This window comes from Bombina bombina, chromosome 1 (assembly GCF_027579735.1).
Source record: "Bombina bombina isolate aBomBom1 chromosome 1, aBomBom1.pri, whole genome shotgun sequence".
Taxonomy (NCBI): Eukaryota; Metazoa; Chordata; class Amphibia; order Anura; family Bombinatoridae; genus Bombina; species Bombina bombina.
In genome coordinates, this window is record NC_069499.1 from 254,045,164 (window position 1) to 254,070,270 (window position 25,107).

At 39.5% G+C, this 25,107-nt stretch overlaps 1 protein-coding gene across 1 annotated transcript in view; it reads right to left on the minus strand.

The window, feature by feature from the left end:
- Positions 1-12,445: 12,445 nt before the first annotated feature.
- LOC128637086 (opsin-5-like) overlaps positions 12,446-25,107 on the minus strand; it is a 90,060-nt gene continuing 77,398 nt past the window's right edge. Inside the window, exon 6 of the mRNA XM_053689772.1 lies at positions 12,446-12,847. Within this exon, the coding sequence (XP_053545747.1) occupies positions 12,587-12,847 (261 nt within the window). The 3' untranslated portion in view covers positions 12,446-12,586. The remainder of the gene's footprint in view (positions 12,848-25,107) is intronic.

The following is a 25,107-nucleotide window of genomic DNA, read 5'->3' on the forward strand; positions in this document are numbered from 1 at the left end:
CACACTATGGTCTCAAAGGCTTCTATAGAGGCTCCTTTGCTGCTTATGGGAAAGAATGATGACTTTGGTTTCAAACTTGTATGTTTGTAACTGTCATGATGTTCTTGTGGTTTCCATAGTGTCCTCTCCAGTGCTGATTTGGCAAAGAACCTCTTCAGTGTTAATTTACGGATAAATTCTTTAGTGTTAATAAAAGTCTGGAATTTATCCAAACCTCTTGTAGGAGCAAATGAGAGACCATATTTAAGGACAGAGTTCTCTTGTTCAGACAGAGTATGCGAACTTAGATTGAATATACCTTCGGTATTACCTGTGGTGGTTATTTCAATCTTGTCGTCAGTCTTTTTGTTTATTCTCGCACCTCCTCGTCTTCCTCGGTGTGTCTTCTTCTTAATGATGTTGTTGGTCTGTCTGCATCTCTTTCTCTCTGGGATTTCAGGGGCCTGTTCCGTTCCCTGTTGTGTGCTTGATCTGATCCTAAAAAAGATGGGGATGAGGTTTCTGTTGTGGTGGTGGGTGTGGATTTTTGAGGCTCTTTATGTTGATCCATCCTTCTAGTGCGCTGTTGAATTTTCCATTCTTCCCTTGTGTTCCCCTCATCTTTTCTATGAGTGATCGGTCCTTCCTTCCTCTTTGGAGTTCTGTACGTGTTGTTGTTAGTATGATATGTATCATCTCTTCTATCATTCGTCTCATAATGGTGGTAGTCTCTTTGGTCTCTGTAAGTGGACTCTATATCATTCTGTCTGTAATAATTTGATCTCCCCTCATGGTATTGTCTTTTTGGTGAGTATTGGTGTTGAAACTCTCCCCTGTTATATGTTCTATCTTCGGTGTGATCCCAATTATTGTACCAAGGGTCCCTCCTTCTTGTGGGTGTGTATTCCTCCCTCCTTGTATACTGTCTATCACTCCCAAAGCCCCATTGTTGATTGTTGTTTTGCCATCTATTATTGTAGTGGGGTGTTGGTCTATTATTGTCGTAAAATGTTGGAGCAAAGTAATTTGGTCGTGTGTATTGTCTTCTATATGGTCTATTGTAATAGAAGTTTCTGGGTTTGTAGTGTCTGTTTGTTTCTCTTCTAGGTTCTCGCCCAAATCTTGTGTCCTGTTGTTGGTTATTGACATTTTCAATGTGGGTCACTGTATCTGCTGTCTCCTTCCCTGTCTTTGTGTTCGACATCTCTTCTGTCATAGTGTCTATGTGTTCCTCTTTTATCGTTTCTTTATTTTCTAATTCTCTTAGAAGTTTTTTTGTTTTTTTCTGTATGACATCATCTCTGGTCTTTTTTATCTTTTTAAAAAGATTATCTTTCTTTTCTGTTATATCTATGGACCCTTGTCCAGAATGTTCTAAATTAATTAGGATTTCCTCATTCTCTTTAATCTTTGAGTCCATATCTATTATAGAAGTTTCTCTATATTCAATAATGAGTTTTATTAGTTGTCTGGAGGTGTTTATTAGAACAGACCTCCATTTCTCGGAGATGGAGTCAGACAGAGGGAAGGCGCATTCTTTGTGTGTTAAAAGCCCTTTTGGGATAATATCCAATTCCAGGCATTTTTTTAAGAATGAGATTTCAGCCTTATATTTCACTTCTGAGATTAGAAGTTTTTCTAATTCTCTGAAAATGGACTGTATATCTACAGTCTCATCGTCATCTATTTCTATGCAAATCATTTTGGTCTGTTTGTTTACATTAATAGATACATCCTGTCTGAGTGAAGTTAAAGTCTCCATATTTCTATGGGGTAGTTTTAATGTCTAGTAGTGGCGGCTGGAATAAGGCTAGGAGTAAATGTATAAGATAGAGATGTAGTGGTATATCCCAGCGCCAACTGAAACCTTTTGAGCCTGAGGCGGTGGTACCTAGCTCCCACCTATAAAAATAGAACTACGAGAAATATGCCCAGGCGCCAACAGTGAGGAGGCTAAGGTTATGTATATGAATAAACTCTGTCGTGTGCTACAAATATGTAGTATAAGTGTTAAAACAATTTATTGTACAGAATTGGAGATAAAACATATATGAGAACGATAAAATGCAATGTTTCATAAAAACACAATATTACATGTGCATGGATCCATGCTAATAAAATATATATGAATAAAATCTTGAGAGCATAAACACATAGGAGAAGTAATCTCGTTAGAGATAATTTAACATGTAAATGTGGGTGATACAAATACAATTCAATGACAATAAAAATAATTCAATGACAATAAAAATAATTCAATTGACAATGTTGAATCAAAGTGTAAAAATATAAAAATATAAAAATATAAAAATGTGACGGTGATCCAATGTCCAAAAAAAAGCAATGTGACAGTGTTCCAGTGTGAAATGTTCCAAAAATGAAAAAAATCAATGTAAATCCTGTGTTGGAAATGCAAAGGAAGAAAAAATATGTGGAAAATATGTCAATCCTTAGTTCATTGAGGAACTGGAATAAAAAATAAGTGAAAAAAAGTCAGAAATGGATGTAAAGTGGAATCCCTGTGTACAGTGTTGTTGTCCTTGTCTCTTAGTGTGTGATGTCCTTATGGAGCCAGGGGGTCCCTGCCCCAGTGAATAATATAAAAAAAGATGCTGAGTGCGAAGGTTTCAGCAGATTTATCAAAATAAAAATAAAAATAAGATGGTGAAGAAAAAGTGTTGAAAAAAATGTGTTTTAAAATTCAAAAATAGAAACCTGTGGAATAGAAATAATACACAATGTGTAAAACAATTTCAAATGTGTGCTCCTATTGAAAAGATGCTTACCAGGTCTACGCGTTTCGGCCTTTTCCTAGGCCTTTATCAAGACTAATGGTAAGCTTTAATTAGAGGTCTTTTATAGGGGAAGTGTCCCAGAATTACCGTAGGAAAAAAATATAAAGTAAATAAATCCGACTCATAGGGGAACAATAACACACGGGGTACCGTTCACGGTCTGAACACCCGAGATAGTCAGGCAGGCACATAACTGCAAGGAAACCTCAGGATCTTACAGATGAATCAGCATCAATAAAATATTAAAACAAAAATGTCCTGCCATCTCTGGAGGAAACAATCCACCCTGTGCGGAAGAAACATCAAAGTCAGGGTCACCTGCAAAAGCAAAAGGAGTCTGAGATTGTAAAGGCGCCTCCTGAAGAACAGAGCCCCCAGAGGCCAATGGCTCAGCAGATCCAAGGTCCCCAGAGCCTGAGGGACCCGGGAAAATATGCAGACACAAAAGACAAGAATGGTAGACTTGCGACAACGGGGCCAAACGACAGTCCTCGTCCGAAGACGACTCATCATCTGATAAGACAATAGTCCCGGTATTAGAATCCTCCATGGCTAGGACTAATATAAACGCCAATATTGGAAAACAATAAACAAACGACTGGCACCTGACAAACAATGTCTGGGGCACTCATCACCTCCTATGACCAGACCTCAGCGGAGCAAACTCTTTTCCTCTGTCGCCACTCGGTCAGGAATGTGGAAGAGGAAGAACCCCGCCCAAGCATAAACACACACGGTCAGCAGATGCCCTGCGAAATCCAAAAAGCGCGCCACCGGAAGACGGCAAAATTAGGCCCATATAAAAGGATGCACAAGACTACACATACAGGCATAAACCCATAGCCCAAAGGTTTTTAGTCCTAGGCCTGCATTCACAAGTCCAGAAAAAAGCCACTATGCACCGCACATACAGGCATTAACCCATAGCCCAAAGGTTTTTAGTCCTAGGCCTGCATTCACAAGTCCAGAAAAAAGCCACTATGCACCGCATAGAGTAACGCTACTTGTCTCAGCCTCAGAACAAATACACACATACCCAATGCAGGTTGAATCACATAAGAAACATGATAAGAGTCCCCTTCCCCGTTCACCAAACCACCCTAAGGAGGAAATATCCCTTGATTCCAAGATCTGTACTGAAGGTGCCTCATCGAGGCCCATACTATACTGTCATAATAAATCAAATTACAGACAAAGTAATAAAATGAAACGATCTTACCGGAATCTACACCATGGAACAGGAACACGGCCTTTCAAGTGTGACGAATAGTAGCAGCGCCTCCGTCATGGACTCGAGAAAAGACAGCAGGTAGTGAAGCGAAGTTCGACAACGCCAAGTGCTTATAGGAGCTGTTATAACGAATCGGGGTGGTGTCATAAGGGAAGCTGCCACTGCATCTCCGGAATCTAACTTTCGCCCAGGCCCTCCACGAGAGGCTAACAGGACTACTTAAAACTCCTGTCCCATGTCAAAGGGTAGCACCCTCCATAAGAGACATATTAAAATTAAATAAAAGAAAAGGTGGTCACCAGAACTGTACAACTTCTCTCCTTATATCGCCCACTGTTGAACTATACTAGAGAGTTATGTGTTTTATGCTTACTATCAGTTGCTATTACTGTATTGTCTTCTATTCTCTAAACCCCACTTCTCTCTTCATGCAGTTCATTTTGAGCTACAGTATGGGTAAGAGATAGACACTTGTTGTTTAACCTGCCCTTATATCACTTGTGAGCTATACATGGGTAGTGTTTGATTGGATTCAGCTCTCCAAGTAGTGTTGACTTGATCACTGAGCTCCTAGATTACACAGCACATGGATTAATACCTTACAAGCTTTTAAAGGTAATCAGGCACTATTAGAGATACATAGTCTTCAGATTTTTATATACATAAGATAAAATATGCTTCTGAATGTTAGTTGCCTATCGAGACCCAGAACCAACAGTTATATGGAAACACAGCTTCCCAGCTCTATGTTTAGTTTCAGCTGCATAGATACAGCTTATACATAGAATCAAGTATAGTACAGTACAGCTGGTACAAAGGGACAGATTGTTTATAGCAATAACTTTGGTACAGCACCCTCAAGTATATAAACACAGCTAGTATGCAGAACGATTTTAGTATATTACATATACACGGTATTAAATGTTTTACTTTATGGTTTTTTCAGTTATAACCACTTGAAGCACTAGAAATAATCACTCCTCATGTACACTTTAGAGATGTTTACATATCCCCCTCCTCCTCTGATTACTTTATAGTGATGTTCCTGTTGGTGCGGCATTCCTCCCCCCCCCCCCTTCTCCGTTCTCACCCTTTCTCTCTTTTGTTTCTCCTTTCTTCTCCTTTCCCCTGCATTCAGAGAGCGGCTCTTGCCCGCTGCCTTTCTCTCTTTTCTCTACATAATATGGCTCATAAGTAGCCAGTACAGTATCTAACTCCCCACTTCCAGTTACTATTGGTATAGTAAGCTACTGAGTACCCTTCTCATAGTTGTGGGGATCATCATCCTCTATTTAACACAAAATGAAGTTCCACTTTATACAGCTCCAACATTGCTACCCTATCTACCCAGGACATGATGTACAGTCAACTAATTGTATATTGTGAATCTATGATCTCAATTTTATCTATAAAGAGTAGCTCTTCTCACTATATTCACAAGTCTTTTGGTTAATGTTTATGTATTCCTCAATAATAGAATATAGATCTAATATGTGATATCACAGCATTTTACATGTCTTGATAGGATATCCTTCAAAAATGAGAGTAATGTATATCGTGTCTTGTTGTACTTGATCTTAAGGGGCGAACCCTGTATGTTATGTTATCTTGAAACTTCAATAAAAATTGTTTTAAAAAAAAAAAAAAATTAAATAAAAGTAGAACAAATGGAAAAAAATAAAATAAAACAAACTTCTGACACTTCTCTGCCAACCTCCTGGGGTGAAAAGCAAAGAGTGACTGGGGAATAGGGGAAGTGGGAGGAGTATTTAAACCTTTGGCTGGTGGGTCTTTGCCTCCTCCTGGTGGCCAGGTTCTTATTTCCCATAAGTAATGAATGCGGCTGTGGACTCTTTCCCATTAGGAAGAAAAAAAAATATATATATGATTATATAAAGGTATAAATATTTACAGATATATATAGGTGTCATGAGATGCAGGACAGATGCAGGACACAGCAAAGATGGTACAACTCTATTTTATTGTAGAGCATAGAAACATACATCTGGTAGCATTGATCTCACTAACTAACTGCGACACAGAAAAACGGACCTAAGCCCCGTCCCCAATCTGGTGACGTCACTTCCTACTCTCATCACATCTTCCCCCTTTTCAAAGGACAAAGCATACATTTTTTTTCATTTGAATATAACAAATAACAAGGTATACAACAACAGTTTTGTATAGTATTAAACACATAACAAGTTACAGAAAATATAAACAACATGTATTACATCCTGACTTGAACATCAGGGTAGACTACCCTAGTCCACAGTGACCATGGAATTATTCTGCCCATACTTTGGGTCACTGTTCTAACTAAAGTTAATCCCGATATCGGGCCGGAAGTTTCACCACTCTTCCGCTTGATGTAACTTTGCATGAACTGTCCTTTGATACAGAAGAAGGTGATTGAAAGTCTGATGGAGGCAAAGACATATCCCCGCTGTGATCTTGCTGAGGGGAAGGCACCCCTCTTAAAACAGGGGATCCCACCAGCGGGGGGACTGAGGCATTAAGTTCCATACTCTCAGGTACAGACTGAAGATGTTTTCGATTTCGACGTGTGTCTGTCCCTCCATCAGTAAGGACTACATAAGACCTTGGTTCTGGAGAGCGTCCAATTACCGTAGCAGGCGTCTTCCATTTCTTCTCATCATCCAGTTTAATTCTGACACTTTGCCCCGCATTCAGCTCCTGCAAGGGCCTCACAGAATGTCTCCTGTCATAGAAGAATCGATAACCCCTTTTTGCCTCTTCATCTCTCCTAAGGACTTCGTCCCAAAGGAATAGAGTTGGCTGGAAGACACCCACAGAGGGCAAGGTGGTGTGAATCTGGCGTCCTAGAATCAGCTGTGCCGGGCTAAACCCCGTGGCTTGAATGGGAGTCGCCCTATAGGACAAGAGGGCCAGGTACAGCTCAGATTGCTTAAAAATGAATTTTGTTGCTTGAACTGCCCTTTCAGCCATTCCATTGGACTGCGGGTAATGTGGACTTGACGTGGAATGTATAAAATCATATTCCCTGCTGAAAGAACTGAACTCTTTGGAAGCGAACTGCATTCCGTTATCACTCACCAACTCCATTGGTATGCCCCACCGGGCGAACAAGCTCTTGAGACGAGTGATAACGGCTTGACTTGTGATTTCAAAGGTGCAATTTCCAAATACCTGGAATAGTAGTCGATCACAACTAGAAACTTTTTCCCATGCAGTTCGCACAAATCAGCAGCTATTTTCTGCCACGGGCCTGCAGGCAGTGGAGTAGAAATCAAGGGCTCCCTTCTCTGAGTAGGCCGGCGTTCCTGGCAAAAGGCACATTTAGACACATGGCTTGCAATGTCGGAACTGATCCCAGGCCTGATCTGTTTCTAAATATGTCTCTTTCTTTATTTGTTCTAGCTTCCCTGAAGAGATGGACTTGGAGGCCAGAACTGAATCTACATACACTTTCACATCCGATTCCGTTGAAGACTCTTCAGCAGCAGCCAGCGGGAGCCTGGATAGTGTATCTGCCACAACCAGTTGTTTCCCCGGCACATGCACTGCCTGAACGTTGAATCTGAGCAGCCTCATTAGAAGTCTCTGGCATCTTAGGGGTGTTTTGTCAATATCATAGGAGTTGATTAGAGGGACTAGCGGTTTATGATCAGTCTCTAGACTAAATTTCTCTAAACCCACTAAGTAACGCTGAAAGAGCTCACAGGCCCAAACTGCAGTCAGGCACTCTTTCTCAATTTGGACGTATTTTGACTCAGCAGCCGTCAGTGTATGGGAACAGTAGGCGATGGGCTGTAGTTTGTTTTCATTCAGCTGCAGGAGGGTGGCCCCTAACCCATAACTGCTCGCATCAGCACTAACCACAGTCTTTTTGGAAGGGTCGTAGAACCCCAACACTGGGGCAGACCCCAGCAGGGACTTGACCTGCATAAAAGATTCTTCCTGTGAAGGCCCCCAGACCCAAGCAACATCTTTCTTTAGCAACTCTGTGATAGGGTGCAGTATTGTGGATAAATCTGGAAGGAACCTGCCCACATAATTTTCAAGGCCCAATATTTGTCTCAGCTCATGTACATTAGAAGAATTTTTCATCTGTTCAATTGCACAAATTTTCTCGTGGTCTGGCTTGATGCCATCCCCATTGATGATATGCCCAAAGTAACATAACTCAGCTTTCCCAAAATGGCATTTCTCTTTTTTTAGCTTCAGCCCGGACTCTCTGATAGTCTGCAGCACACAGCTCAATCGCTGATCATGTTCCTCCAATGTAGACCGATACACTAAGATGTTGTCCATGATGACAGCCGTGTCCACGTGGTCTCTTAGGAGAGAACTCATTTCTCTTTGGAAGATTTCAGGAGCAGAAGATATCCTGAAGGGGAGTCTGCAAAAACAAAACCGACCTACTGGTGTAATGAAGGTAGTCACTTCTAGCGGCTTCTTTGGATCTAGAGGTATCTGCCAGAAGCCGCTAAAAGCATCCAATGTAGAGAAGAACTTCGCCCCCGCCAATTTCTGAGCTATATCTTTGAGTGTCAGCAGCACATATCTCTCTCTCTTCACCGCCTCATTCAGCCTTTTCAAGTCTACGCAGATGCGTACCTTCCCGTTTTTCTTTGCAACAGGCACAATGGGGGCGCACCAGTCAGTTGCTTCAACAACCTCTTCAATAACCCCCATATTCTTCATACTCAGAAGCTCCTTCTCCACTTGAGGCATGAGCGGGAACGGAATTCTATGGGGAGTGGTAATGCTGTATGGGACTGCGTCACCTTTAAGTGATATACGGACTGGGTTGCAATTCAGTAGGCCCAATTCACCAAATATCTTCTGAGATTTCATTCACTCTGCCTACTAGGCCCAAACCACAGGCTGCTTTTCTGCTCAATAAATTGTTAACACACTGACCACTAATCACATGCACGCACATGGTGAATTTCCTTTGCTTGTACTCACAGCTGGCAAGAAATTTCCCCGCACAATCAATGCGGCCACCAGGACTATGGACTTTTGTTGTAACTTTCGCCAGCTGGGGCTGTCGAGGCAGTTTTATAAATGTTGCAAGAGACATTACAGTGATGTCTGCTCCTGTGTCAATCTTAAAGGCAACTTTGGCTCCCATTACAGTAAGAGTAATCCTCCAATCATCTTCTAAACCCGGCCGTTCAACAACAGACCCCACAAAGGACACTTCTTTACCCTCCTGGTCGCTATCCACCTGCATCTCCTTAATATATTCAGTCTTACACACCACTTCAAAATGGCCCATCCTGTTACATTTTCTATATCTTTTGTCTTTAGCAGGGCATATGATGCGCCCATACATTTCTAGGCCTATCTGTTATCTTAGGTCTACCGCTCACACTGTGCCTTTCACTAGCAGCTCTCCTGAACTGCTGCACTTCATCCACAATACTCTAAGACCTCAGATCAGCACTTTGCTTTTTCACCAGTTCACTCTGGCGGGCCATCCTAATAGCTCCATCTAATGTTAAATCAGACTCTAACTGTAGCTTCAGTGAGACTTCAGCATCTGCAATTCCAATAACTATTCTGTCTCTGATTTGCTCCTCTTTAGCAACACCAAACTCATAGAATTCAGCTAGTTCATACAGGCTGCGCACAAATGACTCCACAGATTCTCCCACACGCTGAGCACATTTGTGAAAACAAGCCCTCTCATGAATCACATTTCTTCTGGGCACAAAGTGGGCACTGAGTTTATTCATAACTATTTCAAAGTCAAATTCTTCCCCTTCTTAGAAAGTAAAAGTATTGAACACTGGCTCCACATCTTTCCCCATAGAGTATAAAAGAGAATTAACGTGTACTTCACCACTCTCCTTGTCCAGCTTGGAAGCAATCCTGAAGCGCTGAAACCGCTGACGCCATGTGGGCCAAGCTGCAGGCTGAGAGAAATCAAAAGGCTCAGGTGGGGTAAACTTTGACATCGTCATCGATCAGGAAACAGAAGCACAGGCAAGAACTTCTGACACCATGTCATGAGATGCAGGACGCATGCAGGACACAGCAAAGATGGTACAACTCTATTTTATTGCAGAGCATGGACACATACATCTGGTAGCATTGATCTCACTAACTAACTGTGACACAGACAAATGGACCTAAGCCCCGCCCCCAATCTGGTGACGTCACTTCCTACTCTCATCACAATAGGAATATCTATTTAGAAATACATAGAACATAATCTGCTATGCACAGAACAGTGGAATGTGACATTTTTACAGTAAATACACAGTATGACACTATATTAAAAATTTATATTGCATAAATATGCTTTAATATGTTTTCATCTATTAACTGCAAAGGTCTCTAATGCACATATGTCTATAGTAAACCCTTTGCCTGCCTTTTTGTTCTATCATCTGAGACCTCATGTCTTTGAGCCCTTATAACTTTTTTGTGCAGTATTTTTTTTAATAATTGTTATTAGATAGTTTTATTATGAATGTAACTGTTCTTTGTTATGAATTTTTTATGTGCTTTGTGACACTTTTTTGTTTGGCGAAACAGTTAACCAGAGCTCTGAGGACGCAGTAATCATCCTAGCGTAAACTGCAATTGCACTCGATCGCGTTTACTTTCAACTTGTAATGCGAGCGGTAAGCCCGACGCACACAAACAATCATGACAAACTATTTTTCGCTCACGTGCAACTATTAATTCAACACTCGTAATTTGGCCCTAAATTTGATAAAAGAAGTAAATTGAAAAGTAAATATTATTATAGTTTACAAGTTAGAGGGACATGTTAATTGGAGGGAAAAAAGTTACTAGTCCATTTAATATTAAATATAGCAGGATCCTAATGTCTTACTAGTCTACTGTATTTTCATACTAGTCCAGGACTAAAGAATTAGTGGAAATGTTCAGACATGGAGACAAATACAGAAAAATTATTTCAAATTGCTGAATTGAAAAATATCATGTTACTTGTATTCTTTATATACTGTGCAAGCATTCTTCTTCATTTTTAACCAACTTTGTTCAAAAATATTAGGACTAATACAGAGATAGGAGACACAACTCCAATATGCAATAACTGAACATAAGTCAGTCATATCCTTTAGGATATGTTATAATAAATTTGAGATTGAGATATGACCACTCCTGATATTCCTAATGTTTGCTGGTTAATTTCTTTGTAATGTAACATTATTGCAGTATGTCCTGACCACCCAATCCTTACACAGCTATTGAACTACTATAATCTGATTTGTATAACCTTTAATTTTGATAATACTTTGCTTTCTCCTTAAAACTGTCTCCTTAAACTGTCCCCGTAACCTCTCTTCATCTGTTTTTTGCTGTATTTATATTTTAATTTTTTATTCTATTTTCCTGCGCATCTCGTCAATTAATTTCTTGTTCCCTTCCTCTTTTTCCCATCTTCTGTCTATTCTCCCCATAGGTATTTTCCATCATATCCCTGATTCTGTCTTCTTCAATTATGTACACATTTCGTTTCTGGCTTGGAAAAAGCATATTCTTGGAATCAAAACAAAAATCTCCATACTGGGCACACACAGAGAAACCTCTAACCATCCATTTTTCCTATATCAAAATCAGTTGTAACTGTCAATGTGCCAAGAAGCAGCAGTAGTCAATACATAATATATATATATATATATATATATATATATATATATATACCCTTTAGCTGGCACACACAGTAGCAACAGAGTTTTCAATAACAAGTCATCCTTCTTCTAGTCTATAATAAGTTGTCATCGGTCCTTCCAAATGTTGCTTTATTGCTTACAAAACATAAAGTGATGGTAAACCCCATCGATTTGCAAGATATGCTTTTAACTGTCATCAAAATTAAGCTTTACTTTAATTCATACATTTTTTGGAAACATAAAAATAAAACATTTATGTCACCTAATCTTTCTATATTTGTTATACCGCACCTCCACCCAGCACCAGTGTTTTGTTTTTTTTGCTGACGCTTCTTCAACCAGCCAATTGATTTCCCTGCCGATAGGCGCCCAACTCCAAAGAGCAAATGCCCCATTGATGCTCTTCTGCTCATACGCTTACTTTTTGGTGTGATCCTTGATACGCCTGGATGCCTACGTAGAGAGCGGGTGAGACCACTCTTTACATCACTGATTGTCTGAAGCCAGAACTGGAGAGGGACGGAGGAAGGAGCGGTAGGGAGCGATATAATACATATAACATTTTTTTAATATTTATGAATACATTATTTTGTAAAAGTTAGCAACTTTATTATAAGCAACTATTGTAATCCAACTGCCAATTACATTAGCTCAACTTTACCTTCACTTTAATAGTAGAGAATAAAAAAGTCATTTATCTTAAATCAATAAAGACTGATATAGGTGAATGTCTAAACTTAAACTTTAAAAAGAAAAAAAGAAAAATTTGAAGATTTACAATGAGATCAAGAAATCAATAAGATAGCATAGCTTTTAATATTTGCAAGTTACAGGAAAAATGCTGTCATCTTTCTGCCTAAACAGGATGTGGCAGAGTGGAGGATAGTTCCCCACAAACATTATTTACACTTATAAGTTCCAATTTTCTTGTCTTGAGTTCAGATAATAACTGGTTCCTTGCAGGTCAATTGTGACTTCCTCTCCTGGTGACTGCAGCACAATAGAGTCCGCATATCTGCTCTGAATTTTGGGCTGAGTCCCAAGTAGATGATTGGGTTGTAGAAGCTGGCTGACTTAGCAAGAAGAGTGGCTGCCACACTGGTTATAGCTGGAACCTGAAAACCGCAGGCTGACCACATAGAAATTACAGCATATGGAGACCAGGCAAGCAGGAAGGCTGTGCAGATGACAAATGAAACCTGAAGGCAACACAGGTGACATCAGTACAAGACAAACAAATATATATCAGCAAGCCCTGCTAGACTCAGAGTGAATCAAATCAAAGGAGACAAGAAGGAAACATGGGCATACTCACAGCATGTACTAATCTCACTAAACATGAGTATACTGCATGTACTTATCTCACTAAACATGAGTATACTGCATGTACTAATCTCACTAAACATGAGTATACTGCATGTACTAATCTCACTAAACATTCGTATACCGCATGTACTAATCTCACTAAGGGCCTGATATTTAAAACCTCACCGCTCAGGCAAGATATTCTAAGAAGTCTCTTCAGTTGTTAGAAACACAAATTTTAGCTTGAGAAATGTTTATGATTTCTCTCCATTCCGGCGGGGTCTTGACTATCAGGCCCTAAAGATTCTTCTGCTTGGAGAGAACTTGTAGTGCAGATTCACAGGGGCTGAACTCAATGAATGCTATAAAAAAAGGGGGGAACTCTCCAGCGCTATATCTAACATTTCTGAGTTTTGTTACACTCAAATGTTATGAATTGTATTTTATATTACTTTAGACTTCAAATTGGGTCCTTTTAGTATTATTACATTTGCACTTTCAATTTCTATTTTATTACACTTAGATCCCGCAGTGATTTTACAATTATGTTTTGAAAGTTTCTGTGTTACTTTAACAAATTAGGACCATAATTTGTACATTTCTGTTTATCTTTTACAACTTACATTGCACTTTTTTTTAATTCTATATTGCCAAATAAAATGCAGCTTAAGAAAATGAGATGGACAGGGGACTTCCCTGGACTGAACAGGGGAGTTCCCAGGGTATGTCTGAAGCTCTCTCAAAAGTTTGTAAAATGCTGTAAGCATTTAAACAAGCTGGTCTCACTGATTTTTCTCGCAAGCTGTATGCAGGTGAAGTTTGCTCACAATTAACAATACCCTTCTTTAACTGATGGAAAATTAATATATACTTGTCAGGCTACAAATATGAAGTTAACGATGGAACACAATTCACAGATCTTAATTTATTAATAATTGTTTTGTTTCACTATTGTAAAGGAATATCACTATGGCTTAGTGATATTCTCACCTAATAGTGATAGTTTAGTGGTTTATTTTGCCACACCCCAGATTATGCAGTTAGGGTTAAGCAAACTTGAATAGGATTTGTAGAAATTGTTCTCAATATTAAGTTAGCTTTAGTTCTTAAGTTGCAGGTGTAGTAATGGTTCTATTAACTCTCAGAGTCTTATGCAGTGTAACACATAAATATTTAACTAGTAACCAGGTTCTGTTAACAGTTATACATATGCTCATGCAGTATTGCTATTTTATTTGCAGAGATTACTTGTACCTTGTCTTGTGTTGCACTTGTAGTGTGGCAGAGCTGTAATGAATGCACAGCCTGTTCTGTGGAAGTTCCAGTTTCACTGTGGAAGCTGTGTTGTTTATTAATCTGCAGTCAGGATGTTTCAATAAGGGTTAAAGCCAGATTTTCAGTGACAAGTTCTGTGGTAACTCTCCTTTAAATACTAACTACACAGTGAAAGTTCTCCAAGTAACAAAGCATTAGAACACATAGAATAATACTTGCAGTTTGGTTCAGGCAGTTCATTCAATTGATTGCATGTCAGCTCCTAAGTTAATGAACACTGCATTTGTTTGGATGAATTCCAGTTAAAGTTGAACAAAGTATCAAAAAGTTCCTGTGAGGAAAAAAGTTCAGAAAACAAGTTATTCAAAGTAGTTAGGCTCAGGTAAATAGGGTAGCCTTGTACTCCAAATTACTAAGCAAAGAGAATTGATTTGGGGTGGTTTTTAAAGGCAAGCTGCAAGTTTGTTGCTTGAAGGATTCCGCTGGGTCCTAGAAGGAGCTAGGTTCCTGACATGACCCCCCACTCAGGGCAACGGTCCCACAGTTGCCGGTCTGGGACGATTTGGATTTCTGCGATGGAAGAGAGTGACCAGCCGTTGAGCTCTAAGATTGGTTGCAGGTTCCCATGTGTCGTCATCAGCTGAATAATTTTTCCAGCGTACCAGATATTGTAATTCACCTCTATGGAACCTGGAATCCAGCAGGGAATGCACTTCATATTCGTCTGGATCCAGTGCCTGAGGAGGTGGTGGAAGAATGAGTTGAGAGTGACGAGTGGCTCTGTATGGTTTCAATAGTGACACATGAAATGTGGGGTGGACCTTAATACTATCAGGTAATTTAAGAGTCATTGCGTTTTCATTGACAATTCTAACTATAGGGAATGGTCCTATGAACAGACCCGAGAGTTTCTTACTCGGTATCTGTAATTTCATGTTTTTGGTGGATAGCCAAACGAGATCACCTATGGCGTATATAGGTGGTGGTCTTCTCTTGAGGTCGTAATAATGCTTTTGAGTGAGCTGAGCATTTTTTATGTTCTCCTCAATTAAGCGGAAATTGTCTTGTAAGGAATCATGTAGATCATCGATTAAGGGTGAATTTAAGGTGTCTGTTGCAATGAAAGATATTGTTGGATGGTAGGCATAATTTGCATAAAATGGTGTAGATTTTGTAGATGAGTTTACAGCATTGTTATAGGCAAATTCAGCCATGGAGAGGAAGTTCATCCAATGTTCTTGATGGTAGGAACAATAGCACCGAAGATATTGTTCCAGCCATTGATTCAGTCTCTCTGATTGACCATTGGTCTGAGGGTGAAATGATGTCGAGAAACGATGATCGATCTGTGTTAAGTCACAAAGTTTTGTCCAGAAATGTGAGGTGAATTGTGTTCCTCTATCGGTGGTTATTATCTTTGGTAACCCATGTAGCTTGAGTATGTTATCTATGAATAAATGTGCTGTCTCAGAGGATGTGGGTACTTTGTGATACGGCACAAAATGGGCCATCTTAGTAAATATATCTATGACCACTAGGATTGTTGTCTTAGGTTTCTCAGGTAGGCGAGACAGAGCATCTGCTTTACCATTCCTGGAGGCAGGTCTATATACAATATTGAAGTTGAAGCGCGAGAAGAATAAACTCCAACGGACCTGTCTTGCTGAAAGAGTTTTGTTGTTTTCTAAATAAAGTAGGTTCCTGTGATCTGTGAAAATGGTAATAGGAAACTTGGTACCTTCGAGAAGATGCCTCCAGTGTTCCAGTGATCTTTTTATTGCGAGGAGTTCTTTATCTCCTATGGAATAATTTCTTTCAGCTGTTGACATCATCTGTGAGAAGTAAGAAACTGGATGGATGGGATCGTTTGGTGTTTCCTGTTGAGAGAGAACTGAGCCTAAGGCAAAATCAGAGGAATCAACTTCCAACACATAGTGGTGTTCGGGGTTCGGAAATCTTAGAATGGGTGCTGATGTAAAACTATCCTTTAAATATTCAAAAGCTGAATTAGCGTCTGGATCCCAGTTATAAGATGAGTTAATGCTGGTTAATTTCGTCAGTGGTTTTGCTATCTTGGAAAAGTTTCTAATGAATTTCCTGTAGTAGTTTGCAAAACCTAGGAATTTTTGGAGTTCCTTTCTGGACTTGGGTATTAACCAATTTTTGACAGCGTCTACTTTTTGTTTTTGCATAGTGATACCTGTTGGTGAGATATCATATCCAAGGAATGACACATGCTTGGTATGGAATATGCATTTCTCCAACTTAGCATACAGTTTATGCTCTCGGAGCCTAGACAGTACCCATCGCACGTGTGTTTTGTGTTCTGTTTCATTTTTAGAATAAATCAAAATATCGTCTAGGTATATCACAAGACAGATGTCTAAGAGATCTCTGAACACATCGTTTATGAAGTGTTGAAAAGTGGCGGGTGCGTTGCACAGTCCAAACGGCATGACAAGGTACTCATAAAGGCCATACCTTGTCCTGAATGCGGTCAACCATTCGTGTCCTTCTTTTATCCTCACTAAGTTATAGGCTCCCCTTAAATCGAGTTTCGTGTATATAGTTGCCTCAGATAACCTTTCGATTAGTTCTGGGATTAATGGGAGTGGGTAACGATTTTTTATTGTGCGTTTGTTGAGTTCTCTGTAATCGATTATGGGACGTAATGATGAATCCTTATTCCGCACAAAAAAAATTCCGGCACCTGCTGGTGATGTTGATGCTCTGATAAATCCTTTCCGTAAATTTTCTTCGAGATACTCCTTTAAATGATCCAATTCTGGCTTGCAGAGAGGGTACAAGTGTCCATAAGGGATGGAAGAACCAGGTTGAAGTTGTATTGGACAATCGTATGCACGATGAGGAGGCAAGTTCTCAGCTTCTACTTTACTGAATACATCCTTGAAATCTGCATAAGGTGAAGGAATTTGCAACTCAGGTTTTTCTGTAGCTATTTCGGTCTGGAGTAGAACATGTTTGTGGAAACATGTTGTTTTACAATAGACTGAATCAAATTTTATGGAAGATAGTGACCAGTGGATAACTGGATTATGTAATTTGAGCCAACTAATACCCAAAACCACTGGGAAATGTGGTGACGAGACAACATCAAATGAGAGGTGTTCTGTGTGTCCTGCTGTAGTAACTGTTAACGGTGTGGTATGGTGTGTGATAGGGCCAGTTTTAGGTTCTGAACCGTCAATCATATGAAAAGAAAATGGAGTATGCTTTTTTATAAGGGGTATTTTATTTTGCTTTACAACATTATAATCAATAAAGCATCCATAAGCTCCCGAGTCTATGATGGCTTCAGTAGTCAGCTGATCTTGGTCCCACTGTATGGAGAGAGTTAACATGCAATAAGTTTTAGTTTTTGTGGTGTTTAATAAATAACTTGTAACTTTGAACTTACATTTCTTGTTTTTCTGTAAAATGGGACACTCCTGGACTGAATGTGTAGGATTGGCGCAATACATGCACAGATTATTACTCTTCCTGCGGTATCTTTCTTCTGTTGTTAAAGGACCACGGGCTATTCCGATATCCATGGGAACAGCTGTTTGTTTACTATGTTGGGTTGGTTGAGGTGGGGAATAGATAGAAGGTTTTGGTCGGACATCTGCAGAAAACCTTTCTGCCTTCCTTTCTCGCAGTCTGCGATCCAATTGTTTTGCAGCATTCATCATTCCTTCTAGGGTTTTTGGGAGTTCTATCCTGGCGATTTCATCTTTCAAGCTCTCCGAGAGGCCTAAACGGAACTGGTTTCGAAGTGCAATCTGACTCCATTCCGAATCAGCTGCGTATAATTTGAATTCCGTGATGTACTCCTCCACGGGTCTCTTGGCTTGCTTAAGGTTCCTCATGGAGGCTTCAGCGGACATTTGTACATCAGTGTCGTGAAAAAGATCATCCATACATGTGAAAAAATCAGAAAGGGATCCTAGCACTGGGTCATTATGTTCGCACAGATTGTCAGCCCAGATTCTTGGCTCACCCCTCAGGAATGAAATAGTACTGAATACCTTGATCCTCTCTGTGGGATAACTGTGAGGTCGTAGATTATAAAGTAAATGACATGAATTCTTAAACTGCCTATACTGCTTCCTGTTTCCAGAAAAGAGCTCTGGTAGTGAAACTGAAGGTTCAGGTGTTTGCTGAGGTGGTGCAGTATGAGTAGTAAGTGAGTCTCTTATAATTCCCCTTAAAGACTGATTTTCAATTTGTAAATCATGAACCGCCTGAGCAAGCTGATCAACCTTTTGGGAGAGGTTGTAAACTATCTGTGGTAGATCTGGTGGCTCCATTTTTATGGCTTAGTAATATGTCAGGCTACAAATATGAAGTTAACGATGGAACACAATTCACAGATCTTAATTTATTAATAATTGTTTTGTTTCACTATTGTAAAGGAATATCACTATGGCTTAGTGATATTCTCACCTAATAGTGATAGTTTAGTGGTTTATTTTGCCACACCCCAGATTATGCAGTTAGGGTTAAGCAAACTTGAATAGGATTTGTAGAAATTGTTCTCAATATTAAGTTAGCTTTAGTTCTTAAGTTGCAGGTGTAGTAATGGTTCTATTAACTCTCAGAGTCTTATGCAGTGTAACACATAAATATTTAACTAGTAACCAGGTTCTGTTAACAGTTATACATATGCTCATGCAGTATTGCTATTTTATTTGCAGAGATTACTTGTACCTTGTCTTGTGTTGCACTTGTAGTGTGGCAGAGCTGTAATGAATGCACAGCCTGTTCTGTGGAAGTTCCAGTTTCACTGTGGAAGCTGTGTTGTTTATTAATCTGCAGTCAGGATGTTTCAATAAGGGTTAAAGCCAGATTTTCAGTGACAAGTTCTGTGGTAACTCTCCTTTAAATACTAACTACACAGTGAAAGTTCTCCAAGTAACAAAGCATTAGAACACATAGAATAATACTTGCAGTTTGGTTCAGGCAGTTCATTCAATTGATTGCATGTCAGCTCCTAAGTTAATGAACACTGCAGTTGTTTGGATGAATTCCAGTTAAAGTTGAACAAAGTATCAAAAAGTTCCTGTGAGGAAAAAAGTTCAGAAAACAAGTTATTCAAAGTAGTTAGGCTCAGGTAAATAGGGTAGCCTTGTACTCCAAATTACTAAGCAAAGAGAATTGATTTGGGGTGGTTTTTAAAGGCAAGCTGCAAGTTTGTTGCTTGAAGGATTCCGCTGGGTCCTAGAAGGAGCTAGGTTCCTGACAATACTAAACTATAGGCAAAAGCAAGTTAAATGAAAATATTTCAGTTTAATTTGTTGATGCAAACTGAGCCTTTATATTAGCCCCAGGAATTTTCTAGTTACCTTCTCTCTCCCATGTGAAATTCTGTATCCCAGAGAGATTCATTATTTTCTATGGAAGGTATCTCTCATTTCTATGGAACTTCAAGGTTCAGCCGTTTTCCTTATAGAATTCAGTGAGTTCATCCCCTGGGAAGTCTGCACTATAATTCCTATAATTCCTATACTGTAATTCGAAACTATAGAATCTTTGCCTATCGGGCCCATAGAAAGTAATGATGCTCATTACACAGACAATGTAAAGGCATAATCAGAATTTCTAAAATCACAATCCTAAATACACTGCTGTATACAAAATAAAATACAAAATAGAAACTGCAATGTTTAAATGTAAAACTTTATCTGAGCAAAACTCTCATGTCATGCAGTGCTATATCACACTGGGATTGTCTCTCCTTCACATGCTAAAATGCAAGGAACTCTCTAGGGAGAAGTTTAGCAAAAATTTCACTATGGATCTTGCAGTGTTGGAGGATCTTTTTAGATCATCTCACCTGAATGGAGAGTTTTAGATCATCAGGCCCTAAACATGAGTATACCGCTTGCATAAATCTCACTTAAAGTGAGTAGACCACATCTACTAATCTCACAAACATGAGTAGACCACACGTTTCATTGAATCTCACTAAACATGAGTATACTGCATGTGCTAATCTCACATGGGGTAGATTCTCAAAACATCACCCTATTGTAGAAAATTATCTCCCAGACTTTTAAATGTAAAGTGGCTGGATGATCCTGTAAGCTGTGAGCTGTTTCTGATAAAAAAAAATACCATAAAAAACAGCTTGTCACAGAAAAGGAAACATAAATCAGTAAACTATTTGGAAAAAGAAACACTTTTGTTACATACATGAAATTGCGAGTGAAATTGCCTGTGTTTTCATTTCCTGTTATGAGCTGTGTAATACTACGGAATTGTTCCTTACTGAAACAACTCACTATTTCCCTAAGCCCCATAGCCAGTTGTAGCACATGTACAGTAAAGTCTGGTATGAACTTGCGTACATGTTTTCTGCAGCAAGAGCAACAAACTTGCTACAAGTAAAATATTCAAAATAGTACAGAAAGGATTATATTGTCATTGGTCCCTAGATGAGTTAGGTTTGCATTGCAATTAATCTGTTTAAAAGATGGTCAACCTCTAGTAGATTATGACCAAAATAATTATCTGAAAGGCTGGATACTGTATAATGCCTTATATTGCGTCTAGCAAGAGCTTTAGATGACAATGCTAAATTGTTCTTTTAATTTAATGTCAGACCACCTAAATTTAGAAAAAATGTTGACTATTAGTATTTTGTATCACTAGACATTATGAGACCGATTTATCATGGCCCGAATGGGGCCGTATACCCGAGCATTCGAGCAAGCCTTCAGAAACAAGAGGAGTTAAAAAGAACCTTAAAATCTTTAGAATCTTAAGACTGCTGCTCCTTAACTCGTCTGCCTCCTCTGCGGCTGTGGACATCAATCCGCCCGATCACATATGATCGGGTTGATTGACACCCCCTGCTAGCCACACACCCTCACAGAGACACCCACAGAAAATGTACAAAAGACATAGGCACACACCCTCACAGAGACATCTACAGAAAACACAGACATACATACACACACCCTCCCAGAGACATCCACAAAAAACACACAAAGACATACACACCCACCCTCAAAGAGGCATCCATACTCACAGGAGGTAAAATTGCACATTGCCATCCCCTAAATCAACAGTGTGTGACATATATGATAAAAAAAAATAGCAGAAATTAAGAGATCACTTTTTAAAGAATTATATTTGTAAATGTGCAAACAAAAATACTTCTGTGAATTCAAAATTGTACATTAATGATATATCATAATGGAAAGATGAAGAAAAACATAATTTATGTAAGAACTTACCTGATAAATTCATTTCTTTCATATTAGCAAGAGTCCATGAGCTAGTGACGTATGGGATATACATTCCTACCAGGAGGGGCAAAGTTTCCCAAACCTCAAAATGCCTATAAATACACCCCTCACCACACCCACAAATCAGTTTAACGAATAGCCAAGAAGTGGGGTGATAAGAAAAAAGTGCGAAAGCATATAAAATAAGGAATTGGAATAATTGTGCTTTATACAAAAATCATATCCACCACAAAAAAAGGGCGGGCCTCATGGACTCTTGCTAATATGAAAGAAATGAATTTATCAGGTAAGTTCTTACATAAATTATGTTTTCTTTCATGTAATTAGCAAGAGTCCATGAGCTAGTGACGTATGGGATAATGACTACCCAAGATGTGGATCTTTCCACACAAGAGTCACTAGAGAGGGAGGGATAAAATAAAGACAGCCAATTCCTGCTGAAAATAATCCACACCCAAAAATAAAGTTTAACGAAAAACATAAGCAGAAGATTCAAACTGAAACCGCTGCCTGAAGTACTTTTCTACCAAAAACTGCTTCAGAAGAAGAAAATACATCAAAATGGTAGAATTTAGTAAAAGTATGCAAAGAGGACCAAGTTGCTGCTTTGCAAATCTGGTCAACCGAAGCTTCATTCCTAAACGCCCAGGAAGTAGAAACTGACCTAGTAGAATGAGCTGTAATTCTTTGAGGCGGAGTTTTACCCGACTCAACATAGGCAAGATGAATTAAAGATTTCAACCAAGATGCCAAAGAAATGGCAGAAGCTTTCTGGCCTTTTCTAGAACCGGAAAAGATAACAAATAAACTAGAAGTCTTACGGAAAGATTTCGTAGCTTCAACATAATATTTCAAAGCTCTAACAACATCCAAAGAATGCAACGATTTCTCCTTAGAATTCTTAGGATTAGGACATAATGAAGGAACCACAATTTCTCTACTAATGTTGTTGGAATTCACAACTTTAGGTAAAAATTCAAAAGAAGTTCGCAACACCGCCTTATCCTGATGAAAAATCAGAAAAGGAGACTCACAAGAAAGAGCAGATAATTCAGAAACTCTTCTGGCAGAAGAGATGGCCAAAAGGAACAAAACTTTCCAAGAAAGTAATTTAATGTCCAATGAATGCATAGGTTCAAACGGAGGAGCTTGAAGAGCTCCCAGAACCAAATTCAAACTCCAAGGAGGAGAAATTGACTTAATAACAGGTTTTATACGAACCAAAGCTTGTACAAAACAATGAATATCAGGAAGAATAGCAATCTTTCTGTGAAAAAGAACAGAAAGAGCAGAGATTTGTCCTTTCAAAGAACTTGCGGACAAACCCTTATCTAAACCATCCTGAAGAAACTGTAAAATTCTCGGTATTCTAAAAGAATGCCAAGAAAAATGATGAGAAAGACACCAAGAAATATAAGTCTTCCAGACTCTATAATATATCTCTCGAGATACAGATTTACGAGCCTGTAACATAGTATTAATCACAGAGTCAGAGAAACCTCTTTGACCAAGAATCAAGCGTTCAATCTCCATACCTTTAAATTTAAGGATTTCAGATCCTGATGGAAAAAAGGACCTTGTGACAGAAGGTCTGGTCTTAACGGAAGAGTCCACGGTTGGCAAGAGGCCATCCGGACAAGATCCGCATACCAAAACCTGTGAGGCCATGCCGGAGCTACCAGCAGAACAAACGAGCATTCCTTCAGAATCTTGGAGATTACTCTTGGAAGAAGAACTAGAGGCGGAAAGATATAGGCAGGATGATACTTCCAAGGAAGTGATAATGCATCCACTGCCTCCGCCTGAGGATTCCGGGATCTGGACAGATACCTGGGAAGTTTCTTGTTTAGATGGGACGCCATCAGATCTATTTCTGGAAGTTCCCACATTCGAACAATCTGAAGAAATACCTCTGGGTGAAGAGACCATTCGCCCGGATGCAACGTTTGGCGACTGAGATAATCCGCTTCCCAATTGTCTATACCTGGGATATGAACCGCAGAGATTAGACAGGAGCTGGATTCCGCCCAAACCAAAATTCGAGATACTTCTTTCATAGCCAGAGGACTGTGAGTCCCTCCTTGATGATTGATGTATGCCACAGTTGTGACATTGTCTGTCTGAAAACAAATGAACGATTCTCTCTTCAGAAGAGGCCAAAACTGAAGAGCTCTGAAAATTGCACGGAGTTCCAAAATATTGATCGGTAATCTCACCTCCTGAGATTCCCAAACTCCTTGTGCCGTCAGAGATCCCCACACAGCTCCCCAACCTGTGAGACTTGCATCTGTTGAAATTACAGTCCAGGTCGGAAACACAAAAGAAGCCCCCTGAATTAAACGATGGTGATCTGTCCACCATGTTAGAGAGTGTCGAACAATCGGTTTTAAAGATATTAATTGAGATATCTTCGTGTAATCCTTGCACCATTGCTTCAGCATACAGAGTTGAAGAGGTCGCATGTGAAAACGAGCAAAGGGGATCGCGTCCGATGCAGCAGTCATAAGACCTAGAATTTCCATGCATAAGGCTACCGAAGGGAATGATTGTGACTGAAGGTTTCGACAAGCTGCAATCAATTTTAGACGTCTCTTGTCTGTTAAAGACAGAGTCATGGACACTGAATCCATCTGGAAACCCAGAAAGGTTACCCTTGTCTGAGGAATCAAAGAACTTTTTGGTAAATTGATCCTCCAACCATGATCTTGAAGAAACAACACAAGTCGATTCGTATGAGATTCTGCTAAATGTAAAGACTGAGCAAGTACCAAGATATCGTCCAAATAAGGAAATACCACAATACCCTGTTCTCTGATTACAGACAGAAGGGCACCGAGAACCTTTGTAAAAATTCTTGGGGCTGTAGCTAGGCCAAACGGCAGAGCCACAAACTGGTAATGCTTGTCCAGAAAAGAGAATCTCAGGAACTGATAATGATCTGGATGAATCGGAATATGCAGATATGCATCCTGTAAATCTATTGTGGACATATAATTCCCTTGCTGAACAAAAGGCAAGATAGTCCTTACAGTTACCATCTTGAACGTTGGTATTCTTACATAACGATTCAATATTTTTAGATCCAGAACTGGTCTGAAGGAATTCTCCTTCTTTGGTACAATGAAGAGATTTGAATAAAACCCCATCCCCTGTTCCGAAACTGGAACTGGCATAATTACTCCAGTCAACTCTAGATCTGAAACACATTTCAGAAATGCTTGAGCTTTTACTGGATTTACTGGGACACGGGAAAGAAAAAATCTCTTTGCAGGAGGTCTCATCTTGAAACCAATTCTGTACCCTTCTGAAACAATGCTCTGAATCCAAAGATTGTGAACAGAATTGATCCAAATTTCCTTGAAAAAACGTAACCTGCCCCCTACCAGCTGAGCTGGAATGAGGGCCGCACCTTCATGTGGACTTAGAAGCAGGCTTTGCCTTTCTAGCTGGCTTGGATTTATTCCAGACTGGAGATGGTTTCCAAACTGAAACTGCTCCTGAGGATGAAGGATCAGGCTTTTGTTCTTTGTTGAAACGAAAGGAACGAAAACGATTATTAGCCCTGCTTTTACCTTTAGATTTTTTATCCTGTGGTAAAAAAGTTCCTTTCCCACCAGTAACAGTTG